The sequence below is a fragment of the Podarcis raffonei genome, chromosome 3 (genome assembly GCF_027172205.1).
Source record: "Podarcis raffonei isolate rPodRaf1 chromosome 3, rPodRaf1.pri, whole genome shotgun sequence".
In the NCBI taxonomy this organism is placed as follows: Eukaryota; Metazoa; Chordata; class Lepidosauria; order Squamata; family Lacertidae; genus Podarcis; species Podarcis raffonei.
The window spans coordinates 68,305,523-68,330,902 of record NC_070604.1 but is presented as its reverse complement, the minus strand read 5'-3'; the positions used below and the strand labels follow the sequence as shown (position 1 = coordinate 68,330,902).

General features: G+C 41.6%; 1 protein-coding gene across 18 annotated transcripts in view; it reads right to left on the bottom strand.

Annotated features, from left to right (window-relative positions):
- The window catches only part of LOC128410660 (damage-control phosphatase ARMT1-like), a 60,003-nt gene extending 34,625 nt beyond the window's left edge, over positions 1-25,378 (bottom strand). For 4 of the 18 annotated variants that reach the window (XM_053382172.1, XM_053382177.1, XM_053382179.1 and 1 more), the window contains exons 1-4: positions 25,184-25,344; positions 22,344-22,449; positions 21,507-21,742; positions 18,917-19,082 (exon numbers count right to left, since the gene is read on the bottom strand). In XM_053382172.1, coding sequence (XP_053238147.1) covers positions 18,917-19,082; positions 21,507-21,742; positions 22,344-22,449; positions 25,184-25,245 — 570 coding nt within the window. In that variant the 5' untranslated portion in view covers positions 25,246-25,344. Of the gene's footprint in view, positions 1-1,381; positions 1,639-7,330; positions 8,189-9,812; positions 9,979-11,552; positions 11,789-13,013; positions 13,120-14,309; positions 14,789-16,688; positions 17,862-18,916; positions 19,083-20,474; positions 20,640-21,022; positions 21,221-21,506; positions 21,743-22,343; positions 22,450-25,139 lie in introns of those variants that run through there. The other 14 variants (XM_053382192.1, XM_053382190.1, XM_053382183.1 and 11 more) reach the window with 14 other exon arrangements.
- Between the last annotated feature and the right edge of the window lie 2 nt (positions 25,379-25,380).

The following is a 25,380-nucleotide window of genomic DNA, read 5'->3' as shown; positions in this document are numbered from 1 at the left end:
TGTAACCTGAAGTGCCTATAACCCGAGGTACCACTGTAGTCTGTTCCTTATTATTCGTGAGCAGTTTGTATTTATCTTTTATTTATTATATTTATATACCACCCTTCATCTGAGTATCCCAATTTGGCTCTGGTCTCTAACTTGTAAAAACTCAGCAGTAGGTTCTCAATGTTGAACAACTGCAACTCCAGTGTGCATTTGTGTGCATTGACAATGCTTTAAATGTTTTATTTATATCACGTTCCTGGTGATAATGCTTAAGGTATCTTATCATCTTTTGTAGAAAGATCATATAAAGAAAATAGTTGACAATTTAACAACAGACGTTAAAAACAGGGGCAAAAACCCCAACCAGCATTTGTCCCAGGAACTTAAAATGGCTTCCTAGTATCTATATGACAGTGGAGGCACCAAGCAAAATTCATGGGGTGGGGGGATGGCATGTTCTCTGATACGGCAAAGGCCCTGCTCCAGTTGCTGCCTATTCAGCCAGGAGCAGCTGAAGCAGGACCTAAAAGGTTGGTCCAAATAGGCATCAGGAACCTATGGCCTTCAAGATGTGGCTGCACTACAACTTCTATCATCCCTGACCACTGGCCACACTAGTTGTACCTGATGGGAGCTGGTGCCTAACTGTGTGGACCACTTTTTATAACTGTAACTTGGTTGAATACTGCATAGTTATAGTCAAGGCACATGACAAACACCGTAACCAGAGGATTGCAGCACTGAAGACTGGCCAGAGTTAAAACAGGACTTCAACCATGACATCAATAAAGGGTCTAAAAAAGGAACTGGAAAACAAAGCGCAAGCTAGGGGGCACATTTGAGCTACTGCAGCGACACAGAGGGAACTACAGCACATTCCAACATGACTGTACCAAGATAGGAGACGAATCCTTTTCTTTCTGTCTTCTTTCTTGGTGATGCTGCTATGCCTATAACAGCTGTGTGCTGAGTAAAATTCAGGAGGTGCCACTTTTCCTACCACAGAGATTCAGCGATGAGGAAAGTTTCACCTGTTGAATTTAGGAAAAGGGCGGGTGCTGGCTTCCACACACTTACACATTTACTCACATAAATAGTCAACATGTACCAACGGAATGTATTAATAGGCTTTCTCTTTCCATACCAAGAGAAAACCTTGCCTCTGGATCAGGCACCCCCAAATTCGGCCCTCCAGCTGTTTTTGGGACTACAACTCCCATCATCCCTGACCACTGGTCCTGTTAGCTAGGGATGATGGGAGTTGTAGTCCCAAATCAGCTGGAGGGTCGAGTTTGGGGGTGCCTGCTCTGGATATTATATTTGAGATAACGGGGCCTGCCCAAAGCACTAAGCCGCGCACCAGTAGCTCAGGACTGGAGCTGGGGGTCCATACCTCCGCTTCTAGCGAGGCTGCCGCCGAGGCAGGTGGCAGCAACAACGGTGCGTTGCTGATCACATCGATGAGCCTGGCAGAGGCAGAGCCCCCGCGGGAGCTGCTGCTGCTGCTGCTTCTCATGCTCCCCCGGGGCCGCCACGCGCCAGCCCTGAGCAGCGCGGCTTCCAACGTTCGATCAGAACTTTACCCGGGAAATCGACCGCGCGCGTCCTCAGCACAAATCTTGCTAAGCGACGCCGGTCTCCAGGGAAACAGGCACACACTGCAGAGCTTGTAGATTGGAGGGGACGGCTGATTAGTTCTTCTCGCGAGAGGTCTTGAAGTTGGATTTTATCCAACTGAATAACGTTTGTTTGTCTTCCCCTCCAAATGTTTGGGAACTGGGCAAGGAAAGCATTGCCCTCCGTATCAGGTTAGGCTGGTGGTGGCACCAGAAAAGCTGGCGAGGCTTAATGACTTCCAACAGTTTACAGGTTGAGTTAGAACAACGCAAGTTAATTTGTAATTTCCTGCAGGTGGGTGGGGAGAATTTGAAACGCCTTTTCCACACATTGTATTGTTGCGCTTTAAAATCTTGTATTCTTAGCAAATTCTCTATGCGTTTCGTGCACACTTTAAGTGCTATAGGCGTATATACACCTAAGTATGAAAGAGCCCTAAATTTAGAGCTTTGACGACAAATGGCTGCTCTTCTTTATTCTTTCTTTTAAAATATTATATCCTGTTTTCCTGTTTCATTGTTTTTTTAATGATAAAAATGTAAACATATCAAATATATTAAAAGCTTAAACACTTTAAAAGGAGAGCAGATACAGCATCATAGGTATTCCAGGGAGCAAAAAAATAGAGTTAGAAGGAAGCATGAAGGTTTTTTAACCAAATTCTCTGCTAAATGCACAGTCTGCAGTGATGCAACCACAGTATAGTCGACAGATATTGCTGACAGACGGCTGGCCAGCCTCTGCTTAAATACCTCCAGCAAAGGAGAGCACTTCTCCCTAGGTAGTCGGTTCCATTGTTGAACAATTTCTACCTTGGGAAAGTTTATCCTAGTGCAGGGATGGCTGGCCTTTCAGATGTTGTTGGACTGCAATTCCCAACTATTGGAAATGCTGGCTGGGTCTGATGGAAACTGCAATCCTACACCATCTGGAGGGCCACAGGTTAACTACCCCTGTCCTAATGTTTATCTGAAATCTGCTTTTCTGCAGTTTCCACCATTGGTTCTCATTTTTGCCCTCTGGAGCAGTAGGGAACGAGTCTTCAGATATCTGAAGACTGCTATAATGGCACATCACATCAATTGCTCCACTTTTGCCTCCATCTCTAACAGGAGGCCCACAGAAGGTTGCCCAAAACGGAATGTGGCCCTTGGGCTAAAAAAATTCCCCACCCCTGCTGTGACTAACACATAAAGCTTGTAAGTACCTAGCACAAATGATCCTGGATTTCTTTGCCTGAAATCTGGCACATTTCTTACCTTTCTTTATGCCTGCAATTTTCAGACTGATCGCCCTGCCCCGCAATGTGAACCTTGCCCTTTAAGGAAAGCCACAGCAGCTATCCTTCTGAAATTTGGCAGGAATAATGTCCCCAGAAGGGACACTATTTCCTGCAAATTTCATACAGTTCTGCCTTTATATATATATTAATTAGAAAGTGATCCTTTAAGGTATTTAATCAGCAATGGAACTTCTGGATTTATTTGTCTGTAATTTGGCAGGCTTTATCCACTCTGGAGGGGCTACCGTGCCCTCACATTTCATCTGCTTTTATAAAGGGGGTATGAAGGTATACCCGTTGTTTGAATTCCTGCTAGTGAAGTGGGGTCTGGGGAGAGGAGGTAGAGAAAATGAAGTGGACTCGAATGGATGAATTGAATTGGAGAACCCACTAATACACTGAATGGAGGCTTTCTGTTTTACAAACTGCTGAATCCAAACTGAAAATTAGGCTGGTACATAGCCATATTATTTTACCTTGCTAAGTAGGTAAGGAGAGAACTGATGGCATGAAACAGTGTTTCAAATAATAACCATTTTAATGATTGATATCCTGCCTTGTCCTCCCAAATCATGTCTTTTAACTTAATACGCCAAAAAATTGGGATCTTAAAGTGCAGGCTGCTAAAGAATTCAGCTTCTATTCCCAATTACAATTAACTAGTTAGAACTGAGACCAGCTTATGAAATTCATTAGACTTCTAGGTCATCTCCCTCAGAAATCATATTTCAGCCCATAAAAGTCTACTGGTAGAGGTTTGTAAAATCCAGAACACTTAGTAAAAATCTCAGATAAGACTTTAATCCTTTTGTGGAAACTTAGAAAACAATTTAAGTTTTCTACTTGGGCAAGCTTCCACCAGAGTCCACTACTCATTTTTTAATTATTTATCAGTAGTGGGAGTGTGGGATTTTCATGACCCTCTTTAGATATATTTTAACCAGCTTTTTAAGGTGTGCCAATTTCCTTTCCAAAAGGAGAACTCTCTCCTATTAATAAAAAGAGAAAGGAGGGAACAAAGCCTTTGTTCTTCTTGTGGACCACTTTGCCTTGTCTATGATAATTGCCAGAACTTTGGACAGGATGTTAGATAGATTAGAAATTTTTTTGCTAACTACCAAATATCAATGTACCCAAGATTTATTACAAACTGGCATTCTACCCGTAACATATGTAGAATCTTGTTTATAGAAGATCTTCAGAAAGAGGGAGGGGAGCAGATATAATTAGTATGTTTTTACTACCACTACATTGAATGAATAAAGATGTTATCATCAGGAAGGTCAAGCTTTTGAGCTAAGAAAAGTACTGCATTTTCAGACTAAAACTTTGAAAATGCATTCTATTTAATTGCCTCTATTTCTAGAGAACATAAAAGATTCTAGCATTTGCTAAGCACAAAACCTACAGTAACACAGAGAAACTGTGACTTGGCTTCTGACATGTCTGAATATGTACATATTCTTTGTGTTATGACTTCTGCATGCATTTATCCCATGCTGCATCAGTAATTCTTAAACCTGTAAACTACTATGAGACCTCATACACAGATGAACACATGTAATACACTGAAACCATATACTTTGTGTGTATTTTGTATGCATTGTGAGGAGCAGCAAGTCTACAAATAAAAATGGCTTTCGATGCCAAAACTCACATTATTTGGCAAAGAGAGACCCTTTGTTCAGTCTACAGTACTCTGTAAAGTGTCATGTACATTGGTGGCATAATAAGAAACTGTACCAACACCTGAAAGTTCTTATTATAATGGTATGATTTAACTGTAGTCTAGTGATGCTGGTGTATGGGACACTGGTACAAAAATTGTCAGATACAGGGAATGTATGGCTCTCCAACAGATGTTCAGTACCCCCTGAACACCCCTGGTGTCTGCTGTGGGCCAAAAAAAAAGTGGTCTCACGTATGTTTATGTTCTTGCATACAATTACACATAAACAATTTTCATCAGGGCCACAATATGCAGGAAGGAGAGATTCCATATTTTCATCTTCCAACACAATCCTAATGAAAAACAGACACAGACAGAGCTATTAGACTTAGGAGAAAAGCTCAGCTAATAACTTAATTTTTTTGATAAGGCTTGTGGTTAAGAAAAAATGGGTTAAAGTTAAACCTCCCCTCTGCATGTTGTGATCTTGATGACAATCATGTTCTCTTGCTGCTGGTGTGGTTTCTAATTAGCATTTTGTATCTCATCTAGTTTCATTGTGTGTTGTCCCTATAAAGTAGTGATGGAATGGGATGGATAATGCATATATTAATTGCCACATTGAGCACAACAAATACAATGGGTGTGTTGCTAGTTCCAAAGCTAAATGGTGGCATAATTTTATGTCTTTGAATATGACGGGGCAAATCTAATTGAAAGACAACCATAGGCTTTGGTATAGAATTTTTTTTACACACCAGGAATGGTAATGATCCAAGGATTTTGAGGATCTAAATGCAAGACCACATGTTTAGATCTATTTTTAAAAAAGCAAATAAAGGCTCAATATCTGAGGGCTCAGAGAAGGCCTCAGATACTGATATGTCTAAAGGCAACACTTGCCCACAGAAAGGTGGGAAAGTGGCAGCACTTATGGAGGTCGATAGAGACTCGGATTCCTATACTGACAGAATTTGCCAAGCCCTAATATGTGACTGGACTACTGCATTGGCACCACTTGCACAGAAATTTGAAAACCTTTCTAATAAAATAAAAGACATCTCTCAAACTGCAAATGAAGCACTGATTTTTGCCACCACTAATCAATCTGAAATACAATAACTGCATATGGCCATGGATTCTTGCCCTATAGTTCGAGGAACAAGCAGAAAGAAAGAAATGTAAACATTTTTTAATCAGCCTACCAGAGAATTAGGAAGGGAGAGATATGACCATATCATCTGTGGAACACTTTGCGTGGATTGGATACTAACGTTGAATATAAATACCCTCAATCAATAACAGATGTGGAGAGGCACACAGAGTCCCTGGAGGCTTAAATATTATGCAAAATGTGATTAGAGGTGCTATTATGTACTATGCAAATTGATGATGCTATATGGAGAAGAGGGTTTGTAGATTGTCTCAAAAGGTCATTATTTGTCACAGTACAATAGACCTAGTTCTCACAAACAGTACAAGAGCTGGTGAACTAATGTCTGGACAGTTCCATTGTGGACTGTGCATGAGATTTAATGATTTACCATTCCATCATGTTGAAAAGTGGGGATAACGGTTTCTACACATAGAAAACACGGGTTATCCTTGACCATTAGCAATGATGACTGGGGCTGATGGGAGCTGTAGTCCAAATCATCTGTGGAACACTGTGTTGGCTACAAAAAGAGGCATACAGTGGTACCTCGGGTTACATACGCGTCAGGTTACATATGCTTCAGGTTACAGACTCCGCTAACCCAGAAATAGTACCGCGGGTTAAGAACTTTGCTTCAGGATGAGAATAGAAATCGTGGGGCGGCGGCAGGAGGCCCCATTAGCTAAAGTGGTGCTTCAGGTTAAGAACAATTTCAGGTTAAGAACGGACCTCCGGAGCAAATTAAGTACTTAACCCGAGGTAGCGTATCTGTTTTGCATGTAGAAGGTCCCAGGTTCAATCTCTGGCAACTGCTGGTACGGCTGGGAGACAGCACCTATCTCAACAGCAACTGCCAGTCACTGTAGACAGTACTGAGTTAGATGGACCAATGGTCTGACTGAGTGTAATGTAGCTTCCTATATTCCTATAAAGGTTATTAGAAACTGAACTTTGTTTCATGGAGACATCTTCTAGTTTAAGGTACAGGCTCAGGTATACATCTGTTGGAAAATAGCTATTGTGATTTTGAGAGGTTGCCTTAAATAGACATTGTTTCTATCCCAAACATGGGCCTGAAATTGGATTTGAATGTATCCTAATTATCATCCAGAGCCATCCAGAACACTCCCTCTCCTGTTTCTTTAATCCATGGATGGGGAAGCTATGGTTGTCTAACTCCAATCAATTCTTAACATTGGGGCTGATAAGAGTTGGAGTCTCAAGAACATCGGGAAGGGCCACAGATTCCTTATTTCTGCTTTAAGCTACTGTTGACCAATGCATGCAGCTGTTATACTGAAGAAATTATTGAGATGCTTATTTACATGTGTTATTTTATTAAATTTTGTCCAAAGCAGCTATAAAAACGTCTGCTAAAGAACTGTAAATGTAACATACAACACAAGGCAAAGTGCTGCACTGTAATAACTAAAACAGTATAAGAGGACAGATGCAGGCAAACCATTAAAACACGCACTTCTTGACCCTATCCAAAAATATTTTAAGAATAGAGGAAAGATAGCCTTTAAGATGGTTCTGATACTTTAAGAATAACAGGAAAGTGTTTGTAAACTTTCACAACTGCACAAAACTTTAAAAATCTGAAGATCTGTAGAAGAAAATAAATAACATTAATATTGAACCCCAGTAAACCTTCCAATCTTAAACATCATAAACAGTGTTCATGAACAGTGCAATGCTTTACACAAGCCAATCATGAAGCAGCATCAAACTGAATTATTCCATATTTCCCAATGATCATCCATTCAGGTTCAGTTTTAGTAAGCTGTTCACCTTGCCCAGGTTTCAGCCCAACCTGGATATCACATTTTAGCGTTCTTAAGCTACAGAGAGGGGCAGGGTGAAAATTGTTCAACGCTTGATGAAACGGCACTGTGAATTCCCACTTCCGATCAGCTATCAACTTTCTGTAGTTCAAATCACCTTTAAAAACAATTAAATTTGACTTCTGCAATTCACTGTACAAATCAGGAGCCACTTGAGCCATCCTACAATATTCATATGGTGAGGTCCAGAACAAGTGATCATGAAAAATCCAAGCGCCATTTTTCAAATAGCCCTCCCAGCAGACACCACACCTAGACATCCCCTTGTGATTAGCTGACTGCATTTGCTTAATTGTCCAATTCAGGTCACGCCTTGTAGTATCTGAGACATACCATGGGATGCTTTTCCCATGGAAATGAATTTCAGCAGCTAATTTGGAGGATAACAAGAAGTCAGCCAGTATAAGGTCAGCAGTAAGTTCAAAACCAGCATTATCCAGGACTATGTCAAGTCTAGTAGTCTGCTTATTCATGTTCTTTTTGTTTATAAGCAGTGACCAAAGCATTTCCATGTGATCCACCAAGATAAAAGGTTTTAACTCTTCCACAGATAGTAATGGGTCAGACTTCTGAGAATTATCTGCCCCAGCTGACATTGACAGGTCACACTTATTACCCCACAGAGAAACCTAAAGAAGGAAAAAGTACACCTTAATCTGTATGCCAAGTGATCCTTTCTCTACTATACACGAAGTGCATCTTCGAGGACTGCAGTTGAGGGGCTACTGAGAGTTCTGCTTGTGGTAACAGGAGAAAGTAGGTCAGAATTGGAGTATTTCTTTTTACTTCCATTGAAACCAATGTGAAAAGGCAGTGGGTTAATTCCCAAGAGGCAAGTATAATATTAATAAAATTTAATAAGAAATGTAAGAAAAATGAGAATTAATCAACTTCTTTTGACCTTGAACAGGCTTAGGAAGTAGCAGTTTCTCTGCCAAGACACACTTACTGTTCTGTCAGGTTCCAATCCACTAAGCCAGGGAACCTCAGGCTCAGGGGGCCAATGTGACCCTCCAGTTCTCCTTCCTCCTTCTAATGTGTTATGTATGAAACACCTGTTAGTGAAAGAACATAACTAAACCAATAAATTGGTTTTTATTGAATACTAACAAGTGATGTTGGGACGCAAGCCACAGAGCCTAGGACTTGCCGATCAGAAGGTCGGTGGTTCGAATCCCCACAACGGGGTGAGCTCCTGTTGCTCAGTCCCTGCTCCTGCCAACTGCTCCAGCAGTTTGAAAGCACATCAGAGTGCAAGTAGATGAATAGGTACCCCTCCAGCAGGAAAATAAATGGCATTTCCATGTGCTGCTCTGGTTCGCCAGAAGCGGCTTAGCCATGCTGGCCACATGACCTGGAAGCTGTACACCAATGCTCCCAATAAATCGAGATGAGCTGTACGCCAATAAATCGAGATGAGTGCTGCAACCCCAGAGTCGGTCACGACTGGACCTAATGGTCAGGGGTCCCTTTACCTTTAACAAGTGATGTTACAGAAAAGTTGAGGCCAAAGTGTAATTAATATAGTTTCTGCTTATGCATTTAGCAGTTTTCTGCAGATGGGTTATATGATTAATCTCTCAGTATAAAGCAGACTCCTGATTTAGCTAAGAAGGGATGGGGAACCTGTAGCCCTCCCAATGTTCGACTTCTAACTTCCATCATCCAACATGGCCAATATATGTGCCTTCCTGTAGCCCTATTTCATTTTGGAGAGGCCTTTAAATGTTGTAGAAACTTTCTAAACCTTCTCTCTCACAGTAAAAGCTGTAGCAATATTTTTGGCAGCATGCCCTAATCAGGTTTTGGCAAAGGAGAGATCAATACCTATGAATTAATAGTTTGGCAAACTACAAAAACAAAAAGCAAGCTAACGATAATAATTGATATACTGTTTTCTGAAGAATCATCATAGGAAGGTATGTGTATGACTGAGAATAAATGCCAGAAACTCTCCATAAAAATATTTTTGCCTTAGTTGTTAAATCCACTATGTACGTGGAACAGATTTGGGGTTCCATGTATTATTCCAGGTCATTTGTCATGCTTGTTTCTGGGTCTCAGTAGTAACTGAGGTTTATAAGATAGGAACTCACTTAAAATGATTCTGATGGCCTGAATAGTTTCTGAACATATTATCACTAATGGTTTCCATTAGGTCATATTTGAAACTAGATATTTAAACTGGATTTTAACATTACAGAATATGTGCAACAGATAAATTATTTAAACAAAAAGTACTACCAATTTTACCTGTAGCAGCTTCAAAAATTCTTCCTTCAGGGATTTTTCATCTAGGCCCTTTATGTTTTTCAACAGCTCTTGTAGATAGGTGCTTAAAACAATAATAGCTTCCTGAGATTCAAAGAAACCATGATCCTTTTCTTTTTTAAATACATCATAGTCACTGATAGGTGGACTAAACAGAAGGGATAGAAACATAATAATACATTAGTCTTTGACATCACTAAATGCCAAAAACTTTCTCCCATAGCCGTTGCAGTCTCTGCTGAGACTGTAGTATGTCATGTCTAGTATGGTGCTGTGGGATCAATGTAAGCTGATGGGGCCTGAAGATGTGGACACAGTCATGGGTGTAGCGAGGATTTATGGGGGGGGAGCAGAACCTCAGTTAGTTAAGTATTTTTATTGATTTACTTGCTCGGGGGGGGGCAGTTGCCCCCCCCCCCGACTACACCCACAGACACAGTGCTTGCAGCAGTGTGTTCAAGCTCTCTTGACAGGATAGGTTCAGAATGTAGCTCACAGTTCTCTGTACAAGGGTCCCAGGTGTCCTCAAGGAGAGAGTAGTGTGGTCACTTCCTCTTTTTTTTTATTTTCTTGTGTTACAAAACAAACAAATAAATGGGGAAAAGTACATATAGCATCTCCATTTCTGATTTATAGAGCCTTTTTCACAGTTCATTTACATTGTGTATGAGACACTGTCATTCTAGAAATGCAGTTGGGGGGAAAGAGAGGGGAGAGGTGGAACGATAACGTTACAGTGGATGCTCAGGTTGTGAACGTAATCCGTTCGGGATGCACATTCGCAACCCACAGCGGCGGGTCTGCACATGCACAGGTTGCGATTCGGCGCTTCTGTGCATAGTACGATTTAGTGCTTCTGTGCATGCGCGACCGCTGAAACCCGAAAGTAACCCGTTCCAGTACTTCTGGGTTTCGGCAGTCCATAACCCAAAAAAAAAAGCAACCTGAAGCATCTGTAACCCGAGGTATAACTGTATTTTGTTCTATTGCATAGCGTTTGTGTATGTTATCATGTCAGCATCACATGGGTAGAGCTTTTATTTGTACATTTAATTTTTATTGGCATTGTGAGAGAGGGTCCAGAGCCTGGTTAGTTGCATTCAGTTGGTTTCAGGATGGTTTGTTTGTGAGTGTGAGGGTTGTTGGGTCAGGTTAGTCATATTTCATATGCTGCTTGTGGAGGGGATAGGTCATTGTCTTGGGCTGTGTATGTGATAAAGGGGAACCACTGGGATGAAGGCGTCACTCTCCACTTGATAAGAGTTGTGTGCTGCTGATGGAAAGCCTGTTTAAAAACCTATCTTGGCTGACTATAGCCTACCAGGCCAAATTCACAGTTTTACTGTTAGTATATAAAGACCTAAACAGCTTGGAATCAGCTGACTTGAGGAACCACCTTTCCCCATATACCTGATATTTTAAGTTGGAGATGCAGCTAAGGGTTCCATGTTTGTGTTGCTTCTACAAGACAGAAGGCATTTAAGCATGATTGCACCTAGGTTGTGGAACTCCTTGCCTATTACTATTAAGCAAGCACCATTGGTACTTTGTTTCAGCTGCCTATGTTAAGACTCTTGTTGACACAGTACTTTTCTGCTATACAAAGTAACTCAACTGTCCAGTGATATGCAGTTTGCTGCTGGCAAACTATTTTTGTGTTGTTTTATGGATGTGTTATGCTCGCCACTGCTTACTATCTGATATATAAACCTATGTACTTACTTCTGAGCGAGTGCCTCATGAATTCTACGATACATATAACACTCTGTATATAGCCAAGGAGACTGAAACCAGCTTGGTGGTCCATCTGATAATTTTTGATGATATTCTAAGCACTGGTTCCACAGAGTGGTGTCAGGGAGGCTGTCATTCAAAGCAGTCAGTGGCTTGTCTGCCTGCAGCTCATCTCGTAACTTGGTCAGAAGGATTATCACTTTCTTCTCTGCTTCAATACCTTTCTAAAATAAAGTAGGAAATTAATATTTTCAATCAAATGTGTGTGTTGATAAAACTTACTTTCCCCCCCACAAAAACCAAATCTTATTTGATAAATAAAGTGCTTTAAGCACCAGAACAGCTATAAAAAATCTTTTTCTCAGGAGTTCCTATCAAAAGTGCAAATCCAGAGGGCATAGCTCTCAGAGCAGGGAACATGACAAACAACATAGTATTTGAATTAAGCTGAATGAACACTGGCATTGCTAACCTGTCTGTGATACTGGATGTTAATCAAGTAAATGTGATTTAAAGTTAGAAACAAATTTCTAAGATGGGGGTTGCCAACCCATGGGACATGGTGGTGCCTGAAAGACTTTAACTGGTGCCCCTAGACACGGTAAGTTATAAAGGAAAATGTATAGATATGCTTATAAGCAATTTCTGTGAAATGAGCAAACCTGGCTGCTTCTGTCAGGTGTTTTTGCTGATGAGTGAAGTCAGAGCTGTGATTTGGGCACTAGGTAATAGGAATCCACAGTCTTAAAGAGACGCTGTTTCTACCTCCCCTTAAATGTCCTTTTCCTTTTCCTGCTTCTGTCTTGTTTTGTGTGCAAAACTTCAACAGATTAGGCATGCAGTCCTGGGAAGTTTCAGTGTGATTGTATCCTTAATTTTGTGTTATGCCATAGCCACTCCCATAGCAGTTATGTTGCTATATTACACCTCCCATGGTAGCCATTTTGTGACAGGAACCCCCATCATGGTCTCAAAGTTAAAAACTTAAGGCCAATGAAAATACCTGGCAGCAGATTCAGGACAAAGGAAAATGCTTGTTCACACAAAGCATATTTTATTGATATCACTGTGCACAATATGTGACTGCCACAAGTTAAATGGCTTGAATGGGAATGGCAAATTCATGGGGAAGAAAAGTCTTATCACTATCTAATAGTAACAATGGCTACAGAGAACCTCCATGTTCAGAAACAGTTATGCTACTGCAAGCCAGTTGATAGTGAAAGACAGTGGAAGATGCCTATTCCCTTCATAGTATCTAGTTTGCCACTGGAGAAGCATAATGCTGGATAAGACAGATCTCTGGTCTGATCTAGCATGGCTCTTCACAAGTTCAAATGAAAGCTGATGTTTTCTAGGCATTTGAAACAATTATCAAAAGGTACAGGAAGCCCTAAGTTTTCCAATAAAATATCAAGAGAGAAAAGGTCAAATATACTTATTTCTTACTTCTCCGTGTTCTTCAAAGAATTCATTTTTATGTTGTTCCAGATTATTGATAACTCTAGTCAGGATTACTGGCAGCTTGTCTTTAATTGTATTGTATGCAAAGGATCTATGAAGAACAAAATATTATATCTATATAATATCTAAATGTGTTTGTATTGTAATGTATCCTTTTCTTAGGATTTAAATATTTTTAATATCTCAACTTTCTCCCTGTGTAGGACCCAAAGTGGCTCGCAGCATAAATTAAAACATACAACTAAAAACATAGTTATAAAGAAACATTCCCTGCATAGATAGTCTGCTTCCTAAACACACATCACAGTAGGGTTGGTTGGCCCATTATGGAAAATAGAGCACTGTCCTATCATCCTGTCTTGGCTCCTGCCTTCTAACATAGCCAGCCCAGGGGGTGGACCTGGTTGTCAGTTTCCTCCTCCTTAGCCTCAGTGCTTTCTTTGTGGAGTTTGGAAGTGATGCGAATGGGTACAAAAGTAGGATTAGTTGGTCCCCCCTGTCATTAGCTTTACCTCCTGTTGGCTCCCTACCAGTCATCAGGTCAGGAATAGAACTATTAACGTCCTATGTGGACACTTCCACATAGCAGTTTCTGGAGTGAAAAAACAAAAAGCCAAAACTATTGGATTTTCCATAAAAACCGTAAATTCATGTTAAATAGGGAAATACCTTGGTACATTTTGATGTGGCTGTGAGGATTCAGGTAAGGAGCACAGAGTGCACAGCACACTGCTGTATGGAAGAGCCCTTCATTCCCTTCATCCAACTGTCATTTCCCAACTGTCACTCCATGCTCCCTCCAACTCTTATATTCTAAGTTGTTTTTATTATCTGTATTCTAAAACGATTCGTTTTTCTATTGTTTTAATTCCCTTACACTTTAATTATTTTTTAAAGATCATTTTTGCAAGTTTTTAGCTTTTCATATTTCATCCGCCTTGTTATCATTTGTGCAAGCCGCTTTCAATCCCGGTCGGGGGGGGGAATATAATAACAAAAGTCCTGTTGAACACAGTGGGATTTATGCCATGAGAGAGAAAACGCTTACGATGCTCTTGCTAGTCAAGGAGCATGGAAAAGTGATTTAAGATAAAATCTTATTAAAGCCTTGCGCGAAAAAGGAGACTTTGGACACCGGCCTTGTGCCCAAAGCAAACGTGGCACAGGAGCTCAGGGTCTTTGTAAGAGCGGGAGGAAGACCCTGGAAGCGACCTGAACACACGCTCCCTCTCCCAGCCCCATTTCGCAGAGCCCCAACGAAGCGGCGGCGGCGGGACGCACCCCTTGAACTTGCCCGCGAGCTGAGGCGGCAAAGTTGCCGCCACCGGCGCCGCCATTTTGCTCACTGAGGCGCCTTCCCGGCACGCCACCCGGCGCAGCTACGCGCTTTCCCAAGCAACGCCTGTTCTCATTGGTCGGCGGCTGCGTTCCCTCGCGCAGCGGCCTTAGAAAGGGAGCAGAGCGAAGCAGCTCCTTCGGTAAGGAGGCAGAGAAGAGGGGCGGGGGGCGGGGTTGATGTAGAGGAGCAGAGGATCCTCCTTCTCCCCCCGCCTCGGGAAAAAGAAAAAAAGGTAACAGGTCTCGTTCTGAGTGGCTATTCGAGATGCGCGCGCATGGAGCCGGCTCCGAGTAAAGCGCCCGTCCCAGGACTGCGGCGGTTCCCCTGGGAGACCTTCTTCTGTCCTCTTCCGCCCTCACTAGGACCAGGCACAGCTGGCTTCCGCCAGCAATCCTTGGCGCTGAGTAGCTGCGGAGCGAAGAGACGCGAAGTGAGCAGGGGAGGGGAGGGAGTTGCGACTGTAGGTTACAGCTATTCCTAAAAAGTAAGCTGCAGAAGGTAGTTAGGATTCTTGTGTATACTCTATAACCGCAGACTTACAAAACGGGACACGCAAGGGAGAAGGGACCGAGAGGGAGAAGAAAAAACAACAACAAAAAACTCAGGCGCCAATTCTTAGAACAGTTGTTCTTATAATGACCAGCTGGCACAATTGATGGATAGGAGGTGCCTGATAGAGCTAGGCTTTCAACAAAGCTGATGATAGAAGGAGCCTTCTGCCTCCCAGCTCGCCCACTGAGACAGTTTGGTGGAATGGCTACGCTAAGGGGACAGTTGAGGAAGAGGATGGAGCCAGAGCTGGTCACAGCAGAGCCAATGGAGTGAAGTGCTTCTAAATTATATATACAGGCAGCTACCTTTTTGTGCACCTCCAACTGATGCATGACCCCCAACACGTGTTGTTGTCGGCGCTGGAACAGGCTTAAGCGCAACCACAGACAGGGAGTTGCTTGTCATTAATGTCTCAGTTTAGATTATCCCATGTAGTCAGTATCGCTGAACAAGAGTCTGGGCTTTGCGGTAGACTTAAAGCTTAAGATCAATCTAGGCAAGACAAACTTGGAGGAAGAGGGACAGACTATACAGATGAGGAAATATTGGTCCTGGGTGCATACTCTTTTTTAAGGATGAAGGAAGACCCTTGGACCTGGGATTGTTATTGGAGAACCAGGTGGCAATATTAGCTGATTCTTAATAATTACAGGAAGAGAAAATAGATCTTGTCACTGTCTCAGTGGCAGGGAGGTACAGAGGTGACAACCCAACTTAAGTGCTCGTGTAATTTTGTACTGTTTGCATCCTAATGGACTCCAACTAAAGAAACTACTGCCAGCACCACAATTTTAGCATCAATGTGGGTGTACTAGAGGGAATGCTGAAAATCCATTATGATTCTACACTTAAAAGATAAAGCTGCTTGACTATCCTTGCACCATGACTTTGAGGAGGTCCGTTGATAGATGCTGGTGTTGGAAAAACAAGAGCTTATTGGGATTGTGGGACTGTTTCAACAACTGAAAATACAATTAAAAACCCAGAATGTATCTAGAATTGTGTAAGATGACTGCACCTGAATACCTTGTTGTATCATAAACCCATCTACCCAATAGTACTAGATTAATTTATAATAATCTAAAGCATATTATACCATAAACTGTTTCACAAGTCTCTTTCTTTAAAATGCAGACTACAGTAGTGTGTGTACTTCTCTTGAGAATTCACTGTTGTGATTTCATGGACTGCCTAACCAAATAGACAAAAACCACTCTTAGATATTCTTAGCAGCACCAAAGTGACCTCACTGGAGCGCAGACCTGAGCAGTGTGTATGAAGGTCCCTACCCCCCATTGTTGGCCTCGCTGATGTGGTCCAAAGGAAAATAGAGCGTACAAGGTGGCATCCAACCCAATGACAATTGTTTTCCAACTAAATAATATAACTGCTTCCCAAATGCTTAAGCAGGGTAGGGAAGGCCCTTTCCTCCTCACATTTTCCTCTCCTATCTCCTGCAACACTCATCCATTGCTAGATCTCCTCCTCTGCAATTAATGAAATTACTACCTACCCCATCTCTCAAAGCACCTGAGCGTAAGCAGGAAGGGGAAAATGGGAATGGGGTCTCACCCAATTGCCAATAATCAATGTCAGGGCAAAGCCTTCCATCTCTATTTGTAGTTAACCCACAGTGCTACTTAAAGCATAGCGTAGCTAGCAAGTGGAAAAAGGTGTTCCTTATATGCCAGGTTACTTATTTAAACTACCACCAACTGATGCAGATACCTCTTATACTGGAGAAAGAATTCAAGTCTATCCATTGAATCCATTTGAATCCATTTATTTATTTAAGCTAATCTTGACCAGAGAAGTTCAGGCAGCTTAAAAGTAAGACTTGAGCTACAGAAAATCAAAAACTTTTAGCAAATCAAAGTGCAATATTTTGTCGTTAATGTTAGAATAGAGGTCAGACAAACCGCAGCTACTAAAGCTGCTCTCACTCAGTGTTTCCTCTGTCAAGTATTCTTTACTTACAAATATCTAAGAATAATGACGTTTTCGTTTTTTAAGACCATGAATACCAGAAAAGGGTTTGTAAAATGTCACAATTGCACACCATCTTAAAAATAGCAGTAAGACCCGTAGAAGAGAACATGCACATTGAAAGCCAGCGGTCTTTCAACCTTGACCAACAAAAGCATTTAGCATAGCACTGTCCTTTAAACTTTGCATATCAATCATGAAGCAGAATGAAACTGAATTATTCCATATTTCCCAATGATCATCCAATCAGGTTCAGTATTAGTAAGCTGTTCACCTTGCCCAGGTTTCAGCCCAACCTGGATATCACATTTTAGCGTTCTTAAGCTACAGAGAGGGGCAGGGTGAAAATTGTTCAAGGCTTGATGGAATGGCACTGTGAATTCCCACTTCCGATCAGCTATCAACTTTCTGTAGTTCAAATCACCTTTAAAAATAATTAAATTTGACTTCTGCAATTCACTGTACAAATCAGGAGCCACTTGAGCCATCCTACAATATTCATGCGGCGAGGTCCAGAACAAGTGATCATGATAAATCCAAACGCCATTTTTCAAATAGCCCTCCCAGCAGACACCACACCTAGACATCCCCTTGTGATTAGCTGACTGCATTTGCTTAATTGTCCAATTCAGGTCACGCCTTGTAGTATCTGACACATACCATGGGATGCTTTTCCCATGGAAATGAATTTCAGTAGCTAATTTGGAGGATAACAAGAAGTCAGCCAGTATAAGGTCAGCAGTAAGTTCAAAACCAGCATTATCCAGGACTATGTCAAGTCTAGAAGTCTGCTTATTCATGTTCTTTTTGTTTATAAGCAGTGACCAAAGCTTTTCCATGTGATCCACCAAGATAAAAGGTTTTAACTCTTCCACAGACTGTAATGGGTCAGACTTCTGAGAACTATCTGCACCAGCTGACAGTGAAAGGTCACACTTATTGCCCCACAGTGAAACCTAAAAGAAGAAGAAAAAGTACACAATCCCTGTGAGCTGAGTAATGCCTTGTTGCACTACCTATCACATATATTTAGATTCAGATTTAACGGCATACTTGAAAAAGCTGGATTCCCAGTAGTCAGCTGTTTAGCAGAGAAGAGGGTCTGAATCAATCTCCTTACTTCTGAACAACTGATTGAGGGGATTCAATCTTACTTTAAAAATATCAACTACCTTTGTTGGATTAATCTGGGGAACCATGCACACAGCACCCATTTACATAAGCTATTCCATATCACGATAGGGTTAAGGATAGGGATATGGACACTGAAGCCTCCTTCGAAGTACATATATCCCTTATTTAGAGCAGGATGCTGATTTATGGGGGGGGGGAATCATTTTATTTTTTATTCAATTTATATTCTGCCGTTCCCCAACCCAGGGCAGCAAATCATCTTCTGAATTGTGGTGCACAGCTAACTCCCAAGTTTCTAAATTCAAAAGCAAAACCTACATCCATCATACTTTAGTCTCAAGTTTAGGTAATGTTTATTAGTTTTCAACAAATGAGCATCACATCAATAACTTTGTCAGGACACCAAAATCAGGTTCCAATGAGAGATAAGTGACAACAGATTATAAGTGAGAGGAGAAAAACAGAAGGAATGTAAATGCTATTTTGTGAAAGATAATCAGGGGAAGCCATGGGTATAGCAGAAAATAAATTTCAGAGAAATTAACATCTCAAAAACATCTATTTCAGAGCTGTGAAATAATTATGTGCATGAAAAAGAATTATGTGCTTGTTTCTGTGCCCCAATATTAGAACTGCAGCCAATGATATAAGAATTTTACTCACCGTTTAAAACAACATTGCAGAGAACAGTATATGAGTTGTTGAAGGATCTCAACTTTCTTAAAATTATTCTGCTGGCATGGAATAATTTTTCAACATTTCTTATCAGAAATGTGATACGTCTCCTGTTTTACATTAGGCCATCTTTGAAACAAGAAACTTAAAAATTATAGAATATGTGCAACATTAAATAAACAGTAAGTATTACTAGTTTTACCTGAAGCAATTTTAAAAATTCCTTTTTCAATAAATTTTCATCTAGCTTCTCCACGTTTTTCAATATATCTTGCAGATAAGTACTCATTAGAATTATAGCTTGTTGAGATTCAAAGAAATTGTGTACCTTTTCTTCTTTAAACACATCAAAGTCACTGATGAGTGGACTAAACAGAAAAAGGGGAAAACATTAATTAGTTTTTGACCTTAATAAATACTGAAGACCACATCCACATGTTGAGCTCCCCGCCCTGCCAATTGCTTACCCTGTGACATGGTGCTATGTTGTATACTTCCACACCCCAGCTCAAAGTCATTGGCCTCATTCACAAAATGCTAAGCCAAACCACTGCTAAATATACATAAACAAGTATACTTGTGCAAAACTAGGGCACTTCACTCCTTCTTGGGTCCTGCTGTTGCTCCGCTATTGGGAGCTAAGCCATGGTTTGGCTTAGTGTTACCTGTGAATCTCGGCTTGTGGTTTGTCTCACTCCAAACCTTAGTTATACAGCTCATTGTCTGTCTAGAGAAAAACAAGCTAGGAGCACATTTGCACATAACCCTAAGCCAAACCATGTGCTACCTCTTGGTAGTGTAGCAGCAGCGGGAGGAGTGAACTACCTGTGATTTTCTAACCGCACTAGCACATTTGCTTATTTATGTTAAGCCACGTTTTGGCTTAGGGTTATGTGTGAATCAGGACACAAAATGTAACATGTAACACTCAGCCAAACCATGGCTTAGCTCCCAATAGTGTAGCTACAAAGAACAATACGAAGTTCCATCCTTAGTCAAACAGGTTTAATTTTACTATGTAAATGTTAGAAAGGTGTTTGAGAACAAATACAAAAGTTCTCAGATTCTCCCTGCCCCAGCTCATCATACTTGTAGCATTCATCATAAATACACCAATCCCTCCCACCACTACTCTCTTTTTTTGGCCAAGAGCAGAAAGCAAGAATGTTTAATCTGCAGTTCATATTTACCAAATAAGATGCATGCACCAGATAAATAAAATCAGAAGCTGCCTTCTACATTGGTCCAATGTAGTTCAGTACTGTCTACACTGACTGGCAGCAGCTCTTCAGGGTTTTCATACAGAACCTTCCCATCCCTACATGGAAATGCCAGAGATTGAAACTGGGAGCTTCTGCTTGATAAGCAGATGCTCTATTACTGCTCTATTACTGAGCTGCAGTTATTACCCACCTCTGACCAGTGGTTTGGTTGTGGTACACAAATGCATGAGAAGGAAACAATAGCTTGAGTTATAAATATACCAGGAATATTTCATATTTTTTCCTCCCTTATTAACACACATGGCCCCTGTCTAATAAAAATGACAGAAATACAGAAATCAAATATCTGAAGTTGTTCAATATAAAATGTTTTTTGTTATTTAAAATAATTAATTCATAAGCAAAGTACACATTTCTTGACATTTTAATGAGCTTATACAACCTTTTATAGAGAAACAATTCCAAGCAATAATATATAACAAATAAACATTGTAATTATGAAACACATAATGGTTTCAAAATTGAAACGAACTTTACATTTTTTTCTTCCCAAGAAACAAGGTATTCCTTCATCCTTCCAGGAACACGAGAAAAGAATGTTAACAATTTTTCCCTCATCATTTCAATGTCATCTGATAGGACTCCACATGCAATCTGTACTCCAGATTTGGGTAACTACTATATCCTGAGGCACTGTATAAGCTGTGAAAGTGGGTTATAAGTTACGTAAATTAATATAAGTATTCTTCACACATTAACTTTACAGTATTTTTCAACTGATTTTTTAATTTTATTTGATGGCTGTTTTTCTATGGGTGGGGTTCAAAAAAGAAAGTAGCCAACAGTTTTTGTTTCATTCAATTAAGCTGTAGGCTAAAGTGAACAAATCACTTTACAGGTTTATCATTAATCAGAAAGCAAAGGAAGAAGAGAATTACAAGGACTTCAAAATTTTTAGCAAGAAGTGACACTAAAATTCCAACTTGTAGTTATACTATACCTACTAAATTAGGTTTTGAGGTGGATTAGAAAATATTTAAAATGCATGAAATAGACAAGAGTCACTAGGAAGGAACAAAGTTCACCTTCCCCAGTCTTCAGATGTTCCACTGGCACTCTGCTGTTGATCTGTGTACCGCATAGCAGGTTTCAGAGGAAATAACCGAAGCCCAGAAATGGCTGTTGGAGTCCTTCACAGGATGGTGTCTATTTACCCAAACTGCTGCTATGTTGCTCTGGCTCTTGGTGCCAGATGCAAGAGGCAACTATCACTCTGTTGCTGACTAGAAGTCAGGAGAAGGAATAAAAAAAGGAAAGCAGCTGGCACTTAAGATTGAGTTATTTTCTCTGTTTTACCTTAAGCTTGAACTTTATTCCCCAATTCCCCATCCCACAGATGGAAACGATACAAGAAGAAGAAGAGGAGTTTGGATTTGATATCCCACCTTTCACTCCCTTTAAGGAGTCTCAAAGCGGCTAACATTCTCCTTTCCCTTCCTCCCCCACAACAAACACTCTGTGAGGTGAGTGGGGCTAACAGCAACAATAGCAAACAACACACATGCTTACTTTTGAGCGAGTGCCTCATGAATTCTACGATACATATAACACTCTGTATATAGCCAAGGAGACTGAAACCAACTTGGTGGTTCATCTGATAAACTTTGATGATATTCTAAGTAGTGGTTCCAGAGAGTGCTGTCAGGGAGGTTATCAGTCAAGGCAATCAGTGGTTTGTCTGTCTGCAGCTCATTCCGTAACCTGGAGAGATAGGCTATAGCTTTCTTCTCAGATTCAATACCTTTCTAAAATTAAGAGAAAATGAAGAGATAAACAAATGTTTTCAATCTGAATGTGTTTTGTTCATAAAGTTATGTTTTTCAATAAATTGTAGGGTTGCAATAACTTGACTGAATTCCAATCAAAAGTGCAAGTCCAGAACCCAAGTATCAAACATGACAACCAAATGCTTTAGTCCATAGGTAGGCAACTTGTGGCCTCAGGGCCTAGGGTGACTGAGACGTTACAGCTTTATAAAATTATGCATGGCATGGGAAAAGTGGACAGAGAATTCTAGAACTTGGGGTCATCCGGTTAAACAGATGGCAGCAGATTCAGGACAGAAAAGTACTTGGTCACACAAGGAATAATTTATGTAATTCACTGCCAAAAGTTGTGATGAGGGCCACTAGCTGAAAAGGCTTGAATGGAAAATTGACACAAATACATGGGCCACTAAGGATACTGGCTCTTTAGTTTGTGCTAGCAAGGCTCTTTGTATGTTCTTATGGAAGCAGAAAAATGTTTACTTTAGCAGGCAGAAATAATTACACAAAGTTTGATTTGCTTAAGGTTTTTAAGAGAACAGCATTGAAAGAGAAAGAATAAAAGGCAGCAATTTCTTACTTCTCCATGTTCTTCAAAGAACTCATTTCTGTGTCGATGCAGAGTATCAATAACTTTAGTCAGGATTAGAGGCAGCCTATCTTTAATTGTATTGTATGCGAAGGATCTATGAAGAAAAAAACAATATTGTTTTAGGCTTGTAAATAGCCACTTCCATCACCATCAGAATCACCATCAGGCAACTTTATTAAAGTTACCGTATTTTTCGCCCTATAGGACGCACCTTTTCCCCTCCAAAAATGAAGGGGAAATGTGTGTGCTTCCTATGGGGCGAATGCAGGCTTTTGCTGAAGCTTGGAGAGCGAGAGGGGTCAGTGCGCACTGACCCCTTTCGCTCTCCAGGCTTCAGGAAGCTATCCGCAAGCCGTGGGAGAGCTGTGCGACTTCGCGCAGCTCTCCCACGGCTTGTGGAGAGCTGCCTGCACCTTGAAGCCTAGGGGCGCGCTGAGCTCAGCGCCCCCCAGGCTTCAGGCTTCGCGCAGCTCTCTGCAAGCCGTGGGAGGGCTGCGCAAAGTCGCGCAGCTCTCCCAGGGCTTGCGGAGAGCTGCCTGCACCCCGAAGCCTGGGGTGTGCTGAGCTCAGCGCCCCCCAGGCTTCAGGCTTCACGCAGCTCTCCCACGGCTTGTGGAGAGCTGCCTGTTCTGGGGGCTGGGGTTGGGGGAAGCCTGGGGGGAAATAATTTTTTTTTCTTTATTTCCCCCCAAAAAAACTAGGTGCGCCCTATGGGCCGAAAAATACGGTAATTTCTACACAGAAGGAGTAAACTGCTGTGTTCAGATATCATGGTAACCCATAATTATGTTGGCTCACAAAGTGAGCCTCGCCTCCTCCCAAGCTTGCATACTCCTTCCCTCCCTGTTGTAGATAAGACAAGCTTGGAAAGTTTTACTTCCATTTTCAATAAACCAATGCTCATCTTTGTTTGAAACATGCCATATTTAAGATTAACCACCATTTATGGTTGTAAAAAATTGAAATTAGAAGTGAAAGCTTCCCATCACCGCCTTGTGGCTCTGGAGGAGAAAGAGCAGAGGGAAGGAGCCCAGGTCTATTATTCTTATACACAATAAATTATGGTTTATCATGATGTCTAAACACAGACTTTTTCTAAACCTCTCATACCCCTCCACACCACATCTCAATGCAAACACAGTATTTATCACACTGAAACATTGAAGCCATTAAGATTTTGCCCAACTGATATGCAGTCCTAAGCAATACACTGATTCCATATATGAAAATTAAGCAGAAATATTACTTCCAAGTGTCCAGACTTGCAGGGGAAAAGTTTTGTGGTCTTAATCTCACACAGTTTACCATGGAAAATAAGGATGGATTATTGCAGTTACACTTCATCTTCATATGTACACAGCAACTTCCTTAAACCATGTCCCAGACCAATAAGAACTTGGTCAAATAAGCTAAATATTCTAATTCATATCTAAAGGATGGTATTTATGACTCTGGGTAACACTTTTAATAATCTTTATCTTAAAACCAAAATGTCAGTCTTCAAATATTCATTTAATTTGTTGGAAGCTGCCTAGAGTAGCTGGGGTTACCCAGTCAGATGGGCACCATATTATTATTATCATTTCTTTACTATTAACAAATAAACAACTTAGTTCTCTTCAAATAAGAGGAGAGAGGGAGACAATGCCTTGTTTCTGATGTCAGTACATCTGAATTATTGTCTAGAATAGTAAGAAAATGTATGATTTGTTAATCAATAGCAATTCAAGTATTATTGCTGGGTTTCACAGTAGATAAACATATTTTCAAAACTGGTTTTCATAGAACTGTACAGTTGGAAGGGACCACAAGGATAATCTTGACACCCCCTCCCCAAGCCCTTGCACTGCCTTCCCAAAGCAAAGTAAGGAGGAGCTTGGGTTTGGGAAGGAGGCATGAGGGTCTGACAGGGTCCTAGAGCTCTCACGCCTCTTTCCCAAAGCCTAGTTAGCACTTCCCAGCTTTGAGGAGGCAGCAGGGCTCTAGGACCCTGCCAGAAGGTTATGGTGTGTGTCAAATTTTGGCCTCACTACCCCCCCCAGCGCCCCACCTCCCATGACAAGCAGTATGCAGCCCACAGGTTCTGTGTCAAATAAAACTGCATGGTTAAAATAAAATGTAATACGCGAGAATACAAACATATTGATTAAATAGTCCTCTGTCAAAGACATTGCTCAAATCATGATTTGGACATCTCAAACTTAGCTTCACATACGCTCTGTTCCTCTGACTTAACTTCCTGGTTTTGCCTCAAGCCTGAATTGGAAACTCACTTCTAATTCAGGCTCAGAGACACGTATGGCTTATGCTTTGTTGCGACGTAATAGAAAACTTGGTTTTGCAAACCACCGAGTGATTTGCAGAAGCAGGGATGACTTGAATACTCGAAGCACGAGGGGTGGAGCGGAACCCAACCACCCACTGACAGCCGAAAAAGGCCACTGTGTTCCTGGCTTCTGTTCCGAAACCTCCCTTTCCCAACCAGAAGTGGTTCAAAGTGCGGGGAACAGACACCCCCCTGAGACCGCAAATGCCACACTCGCAAATAATTCGCGGGGGCAGCTCCGAATCTGGAAGCCGGCTTTCCGTGCAAAGCGAACTGGAGCTCGGAGGAAGAAGAGCAGAAAGGGAAAACAGCGGCTCACTAGAGTGCCGCGTTTTCAGCCGCCCCGGCTCTCCGAGCGAGGAGGGGAAGAGACCCGAACATAGCTCCCTACCCTTGTCCCCTGGTACTCTACAGCTCCAGCCTCCCCGCGAATGGCCGACGGTTCACCCCTCGCCCACCCATTTCTCAGAGCCCCCGACGAAGCGGCGGAGACGGGACGCACCCCTTGAACTTGCCCGCGAGCTGAGGCGGCAGCGTTGCCGTCGGCGCCGCCATTTTGCTCATCGTAGCGCCGCCCGGCGCAGCTGCGCGCTTTCCCAAGCAACGCCTGTTCCCATTGGTTGGCGGCTGGGCTCCCTCGCTCAACGGGCTTAGGGAGGAGGGGCGCTGAAGCAAACCAGCCCCTTCGGTAAAGGAGGG